At 38.9% G+C, this 12,686-nt stretch overlaps 1 protein-coding gene across 1 annotated transcript in view; it reads left to right on the top strand.

Annotated features, from left to right (window-relative positions):
• The window catches only part of FERMT3 (FERM domain containing kindlin 3), a 577,997-nt gene that overhangs the window by 401,022 nt on the left and 164,289 nt on the right, over positions 1-12,686 (top strand). The window contains exon 6 of the mRNA XM_044075734.1: positions 10,608-10,710. Coding sequence (XP_043931669.1) covers positions 10,608-10,710 — 103 coding nt within the window. The remainder of the gene's footprint in view (positions 1-10,607; positions 10,711-12,686) is intronic.

Genomic DNA, 12,686 nt, shown 5'->3' with positions numbered 1-12,686 from the left:
AATTTCACAAGTTTTTGTGTGATTCTGTACATCACCTCTTCTTGTATTCACAGGTAGAAATTTTATAACTTGGAAATGAAATGTATGTGTGGGAAAAGCTATAATATGTCCAGCTAGGCTGTTTTTGTTGTCTAAATGTGACATATCTCTTATGTGTCTTAAAACCCTGCCTTTAAAACGCTGGTCCGTTTTCCCTACACAAAAAGCTTGGCACTGTTGACACGTCACCAGGTAAACTAAATGTTGACTATTGCAGGTAGCTGAAGCTTGAAAATGATAAATCATTCTAGTAATGGGATGTGTAAAGGAATTATTAGTGTCAGTATATTGACATGCCTTACATCTTCCGCACTTACGTCTACCTTGTCTCAGTTGATTATTCTTATTAGGGAAACCATCCTTGTTACAAAGTAACCTTTTTATGTTCTTCTTATTTTTGAACACAAACTTAGGATGTTCCCCCACAATATTTCTGATTTTCTCATCCTCCACAAGTATCAGCCAAAATTTATTTCCAAAATAAAAGGGGAAAAGGGGATTGTGGATGGATGGATGGATTTGAATCACGTAACTGCTATCCTACTGTTTTGTTAGGAGAAAATGTCCAGCCATACCTCCCATACTCAGCACAAGAAATCTGGACAAAGCCCAAAACAATGGGAGAAGAATGCCCCAAATTTAGGAAAGATTTTAAATATTGCTCTTAAAAACTTAAAAAAAAAAACATTGCCAGAGTAAAGGTTTTGTGTTAACTTGCATTTTTGAGGGATATAAAGTCGGAAACACAAATGTGTACTATTTTTAGTGACTGCTAATAAACCACAAATTTTATGAGCAACAGACCAAAAATATGAGGCAAAAATCTAGAAATTCTTTGAGAATCTGGACAGTTGAGAGGTGTGAGTCCAGTTATGAAACTTCTGAGCTTGTATCTCAGAAGTAAAACCAGCCCTGGCTAAGAATGCCTTTTTGCTTTTCTCACAGCTCTGATATTTAGTCCCTTCTGTGTCTATAAAGACTTTTAAATGTTCCACAGTCAGATGGGCTGAGAGAATTCTGACCCAGTCTCTAAGGTCCCAGCACTCCTGATGGGTTCCCTGAAGGCTACCATGTATTCCATGAGGTCTTTTTCTCTGGTCAGTTGTATCATGGGTGCCAGTTTATGGCATTGTTGTAGCTTTGTCAACCAATACCATACTGTCAACTACAGCAGAAGTGGTCTGTAGCAGTTGCTACAATGTTACCATTTTGGCAAAAAAGGCAAACACAGATGTAATCCACATGAAAGCTCCAAGCACACACCACAGGATTGCTTTCCCTTTAGGTGGGATAGACTTAAAAAAAGTTGTACTCACTGCACACACCACATAAGTGCTGCCCCTTAAGTTCTTTGAAAAAAAATTCAGACAAGTGCCCTTTTTGCAGGTAGTGAAAGGTATAAACTCAGGGCTTTTGGTATAACAAATATACCAAAATATGCCCACTGCACCCAGAAATGCTAAAAGAGATCACCAGTTTATAAAATTACATGATTTTATTGAATACAAACAGTAAAAAATGTAAGATCTTCCCAAAAAAAATCACATGGAATAATAAAACAACATAAAGTGCTTTTTAAAGGTTGGGAGGGTGGCCTAATGGTTAAGGTGTTTGCCTTACAAACAGAAGGTGCAGGGTTTGAGTCTCACAAGGGATAATTGGCTAGGCTTAAAATGGCTCGCAAGGGCAGTTAGCTTAGCATGAACCTAAGTATAGCCCCTTACAGCTGGTGTACTGTCTTAATTGGCTAGGCTTAAAATGGCTCGCAAGGGCAGTTAGCTAAGCATGAACCTAAGTATAGCCCCATACAGCTGGTGTACTGTCTTAAATCACTATCAGCTTCCCAACAGCTCTTGTTTTTCTCAGACAGAAAAATGTAAGTGTTCTTCCTCATGTTTTTTTTCCAGGTGTTTCTTTACTCTACAGTGCTTCATTCAGAACCTGTGCTCTGTGCACAAAATCCCCATTAAGAAATAGTTATAGCATTCAAAATGTAATGTTCACTTATATAAAATTGCACTAATCCATTTTGATAATGCAATGAGTGCTGATTCTAAATAAATCATCTACATCTGTTAAGTGTTTATGGCGTATCACTGTTCACTGCTAATATTTTTGCCTTACTGCGGTAGCGTTGTCGCCTCACAGTAAGACGCTCTCTGGTTCGATTCTCAGCTAGAGCGTCTTCTGCGTGGAGACATGCGTGAATGGGCGTACCTTCGTTGAAGGTTGTGCGTCAGAGCCGGTAACTCGGCACGTAAAAATCAACTACCAATCATTAGCAGACTGGAGTTCCGCTGTGGCGACCTCTAATCGGGAAAAGCCGAAAGACACAAACAAACATAAATTTACAGTATAGTATCATGAACATTACCAGCGAATCTTATGGAACCACATTATTTTTAAGTGGTGTTAATACTACGTTTGGAATAACAAGGTCCTACAATAATAAGAGGATTGTTTGTTGTAGAATTCCTCATAGACACCAAGGCAGTAGTTATAGGAGCATGTCCTTTGTATTCTTCACAGTCATGCAGTAATGACTGACACTAAACAGTTGCCATTGGTGGTCCATGGTATTAACATTTATAGGTTCATAGGTTCATTGGTAAGTACTAGGCTAGCTTTGATTGCAGGCCATTTTAAGCTTAACCAGTTTCCCTTTTTGTGTTACAATGGACCTATCCCATTTGGTTAGATATTAGTCTTACCTATTTCATGGTTGATAATTATATATTATTGAAAATAACTGGGAGCATACCATAGATAATTTGAGGGGACCCATGCATGGGATAGAGCATGTTGAAACCTGCCTTTGCCCAGTAGTAGTATGGGGGTAGCAGTCCTGGGGTCAATTTTATGTTTCTTATCCATAGATCCACGTGGTACTTGAATATGGACAGGGATGAACTTTGTTTTATTGTTTTATGTGAATGAGGAGTCTGTTGCAGAGCAGTGGTAGCCTCTGTGAGATATACTTGTCCCTCCAAACTGCTCAGTTGATTTTGCAGAAGAAGTTTAAATCCCTAGGCTGAGTATTTCTGATGCCATTTGACTTGCTGTTGTATAGTAAATCCATCAGTAATGGGTCAGAGGATGCCTTATATGCCAGACTCAGGTCTTAGCAATGTGTAGGTTACCAAGTACAGTGATAAGGCTTTGAGATGAACCATATAGGACATGTTCTTTAGGCATTATAATATTTTAGTAAGGCATCTCTGTGGGTGTTCCACTTATTGTATGTGTCTGGGCAGATACATGCCAAAGGGAGTATTATAATCATCGACTGACCTAATGAGAACAGAGTAGAGGGGGTCAATGACATCACTAGATTTAGACACAATCCCTTTGTTTATAAGCTGCGCAATATAGAAAGACTTACTTACAATATTGGACACATGTTGGTCAAAAGTGAGGTCACTATCCACAAAAGTTTCCATATCCCAAAGAGACATTACATTTTTCTGTTGAACTTCACAGGTAATGCTCATTATGTAAGCAGTATGTAAAATACATTTGTGTTAAATTATGATATCTAGGTCATAGAAGGAAACCAAGCTTTCAGAATGATACTGTACATCATTGTGTGATGCAGGTTTTCTTTACTTTACTTATTCTGCTGGTGTACAGCCATTGATCATACAGACAAGATAGCGTCACTGTATAATCTGGAATTTGATTGCTCTGTCATATGTTTCTCTACATTCCTGAGTGCATCATGAAAAAAATTGCACAAGGACACCTCAAAGGCTGAGCACACTGTAATATGATTCATTTTTGCACGTCACTTAATCATGCTATGAAGAATACATTATTGAAGCCATAGACTTGATTATATGACAGGTTGATTCATCTTCTTACCTTGAATTATGGGATTGCATTTTTTATGAATGTGATTGCATATGTCTGTTAGCCAATTGTTTGATTATGCACAGTGGGCATCATTCAGCTTTTTGTTCACTGCCACTTTTGAAAACAGTAATATTTGGTATTTGGTGCTTTAAACATATAATTTTGCATTGTTCATGCTTATGGATAACATCCTCCAGTTGTCATGATGTGTGTTATTTGAACATGGTCTGTCTTGGACAATCTGTAGAACTGAATGAGCCAAAACTTTGCACTCAACTAGTATACAGCAGCAAACAGCATGACTGGTGTTGTAGGAATGAATGAGACAAAGCAGTGCACACTAGTGCTGCTGGTATAAAGCTGCAAACAACATGACTGGTGTTGTAAGAGTGAATGAAACAAAGCAGTGCACACAACTAGTGCTGCAGGTATAAAGAAGCAAACAGCATGACTGGTGTTGTAGGACTGAATGAGACAAAGCAGTGCACACAACTAGTGCTGCTGGTATAAAGCAGCAAACAGCATGACTGGTGTTGTAGGACTGAATGAGACAAAGCAGTGCACACAACTAGTGCTGCAAGAATAAAGCTGCAAACAGCATGACTGGTGTAGGACTGAATGAGAAAAAGCAGTGCACACAACTAGTGCTGCTGGTATAAAGCTGCAAACACCATGACTGGTGTAGGACTGAATGAGACAAAGCAGTGCACACAACCAGTGCTGCTGGTATAAAGCAGCAAACATCATGACTGGTGTTGTAGGACTGAATGGGACAAAGCAGTGCACACAACTAGTGCTGCAGGAATAAAGCAGCAAACAGCATGACTGGTGTAGGACTGAATGAGACAAAGCAGTGCACACAACTAGTGCTGCAGAAATAAAGCAGCAAACAGCATGACTGGTGTTGTAGCAATGAATGAGACAAAGCAGTGCACACAACTAGTGCTGCAGAAATAAAGCAGCAAACAGCATGAATGGTGTTGTAGGACTGAATGAGACAAAGCAGTGCACACAACTAGTGCTGCAAAAATAAAGCTGCAAACAGCATGACTAGGTGTTGTAGGACTGAATGAGACAAAGCAGTGCACACAACTATTGCTGCAGGAATAAAGCAGCAAACAGCATGACTGGTGTAGGACTGAATGAGACAAAGCAGTGCACACAACTAGTGCTGCAGGTATAAAGAAGCAAACAGCATGATTGGTGTTGTAGGACTGAATGAGACAAAGCAGTGCACACAACTAGTGCTGCTGGTATAAAGCAGCAAACAGCATGACTGGTGTTGTAGGACTGAATGAGACAAAGCAGTGCACACAACTAGTGCTGCTGGTATAAAGATGCAAACAGCATGACTGGTGTTGTAGGACTGAATGAGACAAAGCAGTGCACAAAACTAGTGCTGCAGGTATAAAGAAGCAAACAGCATGATTGGTGTTGTAGGACTGAATGAGACAAAGCAGTGCACACAACTAGTGCTGCAGGTATAAAGGAGCAAACAGCATGACTGGTGTTGTAGGACTGAATGAGACAAAGCAGTGCACACAACTAGTGCTGCAGGTATAAAGCAGCAAACAGCATGACTGGTGTTGTAGGACTGAATAAGAGAAAGCAGTGCACACAACTAGTGCTGCAGTAAAAAGCTGCAAACAGCATGACTGGTGTTGTAGGACAGAATGAGACAAAGCAGTGCTCACTACTAGTGATGCAGGTATACAGCTGCAAACAGCATGACTGGTGTTGTAAGAGTGAATGAGACAAAGCAGTGCACACAACTAGTGCTGCGGGTATAAAGCAGCAAACAGCATGACTGGTGTTGTAGGAATGAATGAGACAAAGCAGTGCACACAACTAGTGCTGCACGTATAAAGCTGCAAACAGCATGACTGGTGTTGTAGGAATGAATGAGCAAAGCAGTGCACACAACTAGTGCTGCGGGTATAAAGCAGCAAACAGCATGACTGGTGTTGTAGGACTGAATGAGACAAAGCAGTGCACACAACTAGTGATACAGGTATAAAGCAGCAAACAGCATGACTGGTGCTGCAGGAATGAATGAGACAAAGCAGTGCACACAACTAGTGCTGCAGGTATAAAGCAGCAAACAGCATGACTGCTGTTGTAGGAGTGAATGAGACAAAGCAGTGCACACAACTAGTTCTGCAGGTATAAAGCTGAAAACAGCATGACTGGTGTGTTGTAGGACTGAATGAGACAAAGCAGTGCATGCAACTAGTGATTCAGCTGAACTACATATTTGGTTCTGTAGGTCTGAATGATATTCATTTTTTTCTTTAATTTTATTTGGTCTCCTTTGTGTGCACCCCCCCACCAGCTAATCATCAGCTGTTTTCTGTAGGTTTGGCCCTATGGGTCTGCTTTTATATTACCCTCTCTGGTACTATCCCTTTTAGGGCTGGGATTGTAGCAGTGGTAGACTGAGAAGGAATGGCATGTCAGAGTGTCACCTATCATAAGCTAGCTTGTATGCCAGTGGATTTTTGGTATGTCCTAACTGAACAGTGGTACTGACTTCACACACAATACCACACATCATATCAACTAGCTGTGGTCTCCCTCCATTCAATGCCAAAATACTAATGGTAATCTGCTTCATTATTATGGTACCATCCTCATCATAAAGGATATCTCTGATTGTGGGCAGAGACTTCCTCCCTCACAGAGTGGGCAAGTTGATAGAAGTTGCTCCTTCCTGCCCACACCTTCCTAGCTCCTCCTCTGATTGAGCCTCTAGTTGAACTCAGGTTGGATGGCTCTTGGTCAGGGTTCCATCCCTTTATGCCATGGAACTGGGGTTGCAATCATTTTTATGTATGCTTTTGACTCCCTTTTTCTTTTAGCATTTAATTCCTTTAACTGCCCTGTCTCAGTAGCATTAGTTCCCTTCTCCCACTGCACTACATCATAATTTCTTAACCATCTGAGCTCCTCTGGCTTCATTTTTTATTGCAAGTTCCTTTTTTATTCACCGCTGTCATTCCTTATCCACCCTCTACAACTGTATTACTTTTCCTACATTCACTGCATTTCCTTAGTCATCATGTTTTACCGATAATACCTACACTACAATCTCATTCTTTTGTTTTCTCTTTTCATTGCATGTGGCTTATCCTTACGATACCAACACTTAAAACCACCTTTACATATAGTCTCTTAACCTTCTTACTACTATAAGCTTAACATAACTTTGTTTCTTGCCTGCACTTGTTATTGTGTCTTTCGGCTTTTCCCGGTTAGGGGTCGCCACAGCGGAACTCCGGTCTGCTAATGATTGGTAGTAGATTTTTACGTGTCGAGTTGCCAGCCCTGACACACAACCTTCAATGAAGGTACTCCCATTCATGCATGTCGACACACAGAAGATTTTTGCTGAGAATCGAACAGGATGTCTTACTGTGAGGTGACAATGCTACTGCAGCAACACCACTGCAGTAATTGTTTATTTTTCATATTCTTGTCCACTTTTTCTGCCACAGTAAAAACAATGACATTTCACAGACGTACAGTAATGATCCAATACTATGACATAAAGGGATAAAACCCTGACTATAATTGAGACAAGCTGGAGCTGATTGGCAGCCCAGGATCTGTAGCAGCTGGTAATCTGAGGGAAAGGATTGATGAAGGAATGCCATCTCACGTTTATCAGAGGCGAAGGTGGGATTGTACTATCCATGTTAAAATTTCTGATGGACACTGGAGATCACATAGAACTCTTTGTTGCCAAAGGAGAAGGGCCTTCTAAGGTTTTATGTCCCAACACATCCATACTATGACCCACTGCATGCTGAACCATACAGCATGGACAAGGCATGCAGTGTGAAAGCAGACAGGTCTTGAAAGACAAACATTCCCATTCCCGGACTGGTATGATGGTACCATTACCTCCCCTCACCCCTCAACCCTATAAATCTCTTGCTTTTGTGGAAAATAAAGGCCATTTGGGTGGATGGGTAAAGGGTTGATTTTTATCAACAGTCAGAAACAAAGGAGGGAGACAAGGATGTGGCTAGCACTTGGATTCAGTAAAGGGAGGGAAGCAAATGAGTGGCCAGGACTGTAATAGTGACCACACACCAACATTTTATAATTATAGCAAGCTGGTAACACATCCTTACAATGTACTTTATTTGGGTCACTGAAACAGTCTTTACATTAGGGCAGATTCTCACAGCTGATCCCAAACAAACTTGGGGGTGGCTACATAGCTGTTGAGGAGTAAGCATGCCTTTCATAATGAGTGAAGCAAGTCCTGCTCCTGTACTAAAAATTGGGTCGAATCTGCAATGTTTGGGCTATATGTAGACTGAGAATCATGTGGCTGTCTCAGATACATCCTGAGCACTAACCCCCTTCCAAGAAAGCTATAGAAGTAGCTAAGGCCCTGCCAGAGTCTGATCTGATATTTCCTCATGCTGGCTTACCATGAGTTTTATATCAGAAAATGATACCATGAGCTATCGACTTGGAAATAATTTCTGACAGGTAACCCTTTCTTATTTTCAGAAAAAGCTACAAACAATTGAATAGAGTTTCTAAAGCCCTTAGCCCTGTCCAATTAATACCTGAATGGCCCGTGAACATCTAAGGAATGCAGATCTTTTCTGTTTTATTCTGAAGGTTTTGCAAAGGACTAGTTGGTAGTTGAATAGCCTAGTCATGGCTACTTCTGTTATGACTTTGGGTAAAAAGGAAGGGGATAGTGTAGTCTTTGTGAATGATAAGGAACGGTTGTTTGCACATGTAGGCTTGGGGTTCAGACACCCTTTTGGCTGAAGTGGCTACTTTCAGAAATAATGCCTTTCAGAAGAGAACGTTTAGGGAAGGTGTAGCTGTTGGCTCACAAATTGGTTGAGTCAGTACTTCTAACATAAAGTTAAGATCCTATGCTAATACCGCTGTCCACCTAGGAGGCCTAAGTGGCAGGATGCCTTTCAAAAAATTGCTTGACTGATGGTCTAGAAGCCAGAAGGGTTCTAGAATCAGACAAGTAGAAATGGCAGGTCTGTTTTTATTGAGGTGTAATCTAGGCCTGTGGAGAAAAGCTCAAATAAATATTGAAGAACTGTAGTACTTTCAACTGTTTACTAAGTAGGTTCCTGTGTTGGCACCACAGGGAGAATCTTCTGCACTTGACTAGGTATGATCTCCTTTGCTGTATAGAAATTATTTTATATATTTATCAACTTAGTTTATGAATAGAGTTATAAAAACTACATCTTTATACTGTGCATTATCACTATTTTTAAGGGAAGTTAATATTAGGATTTTAATTCATACATGATAAAATTATGGAGAATTATTAAATTAAAAAAGAGATGGTTTTCTACAAAAAAAAAAAAAAAACAATCAATGAAGGAGAATGTGTATAGATGCAAAGACAAGGTGTTTGAACTCTAATTATCTGAGTTCAGATAAAGTTCATGGAACATTACTAGGAAGAAAACGCTTAACATATTGATCTTTTGGCATATTCTTTGCTGTATTTTTTGCCAGAAGTTCTTTTGATCTTTTGGAAATCTATTAAAAGCTGTTTGTTGTGGTTCAAATGACTACACCCTTGCTTCTGGGAGCTGCTGTGGACTTTTCTTTTAGTGCAGACCTTTTTTGGTTATTAACGCAGCCCTACATTACTACATTCTTTTTGGTTTGGTTATTAGAATAATTAAATTTACAAACTAATTTTGATACTAAAATGCATCACCATAACAATCTAAAGTGTTGTATAAACTTTAATAAGACCAAGCTAAAAAGATTGTTCATTACACAATATATTCCAATTTATTTAAACAAACTGCATTTACATAATTATAAATCTGAGAATTATGAGGTTTTTATGAAAAATCCTGATAATTACGTTGATGCATATGCTTACAGTACTTGTTTTATAGAGGCTGAGTTCCTTGAAGGCTTTCACGAAGAACTCAGTAATCCCCACTTATGAATTTATAAACTTAGTGTTAAAGAAGAAAGTGATCATTACATTATGCCAAACACCTATGCATTTAAACTCCTTGGCTTCTGACTAGAGTTAATGGGTTTATTTTTATTTACTTTTTTTCTGTCACCATCACATAAGATGCATTGAATAACAGATTTTTCATCTATCCAAAATTCTCCTGAAGTTTACGCAGCTCCATGGCATGCAGGAATGAAGCCCTGACTATAATTCAGGTGACTTGAGATCAGGTCTATTAGCTGCTTAGATTGTGAAGTAGCCTGGTGGAGGAGGAAGTGTGTCATCTGACCCATCATGGATGGAGTGAGATGGTCTGGCATTGCTGGCACCTACTAGAGAAGAGGTGCATAGAATGTAGTGTATGGGTTGGAGATGTGTGCTTACCTCTGCCAGTCTGTGTTCCCATGATAGCTTTTATGGGGAGTGGTGGGGAACATTTACACTAATAGAGGAAGGCATAGCAGCTACTCACATATGTGAGTGCACATGTCAGTCACCAAGGAGTTAGGGCTACTACAAGAAATGTATGCCTAGACAATAGACTTCTGTGATCATCTCTTACCCCATGGAGTAACAAATGGGGTAATCGAACAAGGGAGTGTTAATGGATGGTAGCAGAATAATAAAATGAAACACTGGCATTACAGAACAATGCTTCTTGTCTATGTGAGTGAGATTAAGACTGAATACCAAGGTCTGATTTATTTTCTACTTTTCTTATCTTCCCACTTTTGTGTAGATGGCTGGACTCATCCCGCTCTCTGTTGACACAAGGTTTTAAAGAGAATGACAAACTATCTCTCCGCTTTAAGTACTACTGTTTCTTTGACCTGGAGCCCAAGGTATGCAATCCACTGAATAATAATGAATGCATAATAAACAGCAAGTATCCATTGATGCATACACTGCATATATGTAAGTTCCACTAAGTCTAAAATGTAAATTAAGTTTTTTTTTTTTGTCTTACTCATAATGTGCTCTCAGTAATTTCTACTCAGGAACTAGAGATGATTAAAACTATGAATACACACAGTCAGATTATTCTGTTTATTAGGTGTTCGTTTTACAGAATATGATGACAGTAACAGAATGACTAGTCAGTTTCAGAGCTAAGAGACTAGGTTGTATTTTTCATTTACAATTTGTAGCATGCAAGTCCGAAGATAAAAAGCTCTTAGGAGTTAGTTGCTGTAATAAACTGCAGAGACTAGATGCTTAGTTTAACTGGTAACATGCTTTGCAGTTAATTTCTTTTTAGTAAAAAAATGTTGCTTCCTATTTGAGCTTACACTGATTTGGAACATTTTCATTAAAAATAGAATGTATGGCATATTGCAGTACTGAACCTCTCTTCTTCATATTTTTTATCTGCTTGTTTAATGGTTTATTATTGTTTAAAACATTCACCAAAATGCTTTTGAGGATGGTCAAGCCATTTAGTAACAGTCTAAATGGAATCTAATTCCTACAGTAACTTGATATGATAACCAAGTTCTAATGTGAAGAGATTTGCTCTAAATTTGAATAACAATCAGAGTTAATAAAAGCACACAAAGTGTTTAGATTTTCTTAGTAAGTGTGTGCAAAGCTGATATAATAAGAAAAAGCGATGGGAATGCCTTTTTGTTTGTTTGTTTAGTCAGAGGCTACCAACAGGAAGGAGAAGCAAGTTATTGTAAAATTTTGGAGATATCACACAATCTGCACAGTTCACAAATAGGTTAGGGAGATATTTAGGCACTATGAATGTCAGCATGTTTTGTAGCATCCTATCCTGGATTAGGTTGCTCTGCCTCATCAAAGAATATACCTGCTACTTCACATATACTTGTCTAATTTTAGCATACTTCTCACCTTGAATACATCAAAAATCTTGGCAAAAGCTCTTGAAAAGAAGGTACATCTGACCAAAGAATCTGGCAGCTAATTAACATAACATTTATACACCTAATAAAATAACTCCTCACACTTCCAGTAGAACTGAGAGGCATCACCATTCAGAAACACTAGTTCAAAAATTTGAGAATGACAACATGGTGCAAAATAAAAACATATTTTACCATGAGACACATACCTCTCAACTGTCCAGATTTTTGCCTCTTACTTTTGGTCTTTTCCTAATAAAAGTTGTGGTTGTCTGCCAAATCTTTGAAAAACAAAGTCATTAAATAATACCAAACATTTGATGTTCAGACTTACTGTTCTTCAGAAAAGGCTTTTTTAATGAAAAAACTATTATTCTAGTAACATTCTAAGTTTATAAAAGCAATATTTAAAATCTGTCCCTATTTTGTGGCCTCTGTCGCCATTATTTTTGGTTTTGTCCAGATTTTCTGAGCTAAGAGAGGCTGAGAGCTGTGTGAGACAGACAGCATAGCAATACTATAGAGCAATCATGTTTTTTCATATTAAGCTTTGACCATATGACTGACGTGTAAGAAAGTAAGATGGTAAAAAATATATAGAATAATAAAAAAAATTATACAAAAAAATGAATGGATACAATTGTAAGTCTGTAGTCCTCACTTCTTTAGTTTTAGTGAGGATTGCTTCTGGATCTGGTGGCTCTGCCTGTTCGGTGTGTTCTTTGCTGTAAGGTGCACTTACTCTTTTTGCAACGTGAGGAATACATGTTGGCTGACCTACACAGCAACCATCTTCATCCTCATTCATTTCAATTGCTCGTAACGAATTGGGTGTTTGAACATGTCACATAAAAACAGTCATTTCTTCCACTACAGCAGTTTTTAAGATGGCTGACCACCAGTATTTTAGGAAGCATGCACCTGTTTCAGACTTTTGTGCTGGTATTGCAGCT

This window comes from Protopterus annectens, chromosome 6.part1 (assembly GCF_019279795.1).
Source record: "Protopterus annectens isolate FY-2018-M chromosome 6.part1, PAN1.0, whole genome shotgun sequence".
NCBI lineage: Eukaryota > Metazoa > Chordata > Ceratodontiformes > Protopteridae > Protopterus > Protopterus annectens.
Note: the sequence above shows the minus strand (reverse complement) of the source record. Positions and strands in the feature narration are given on the sequence as shown.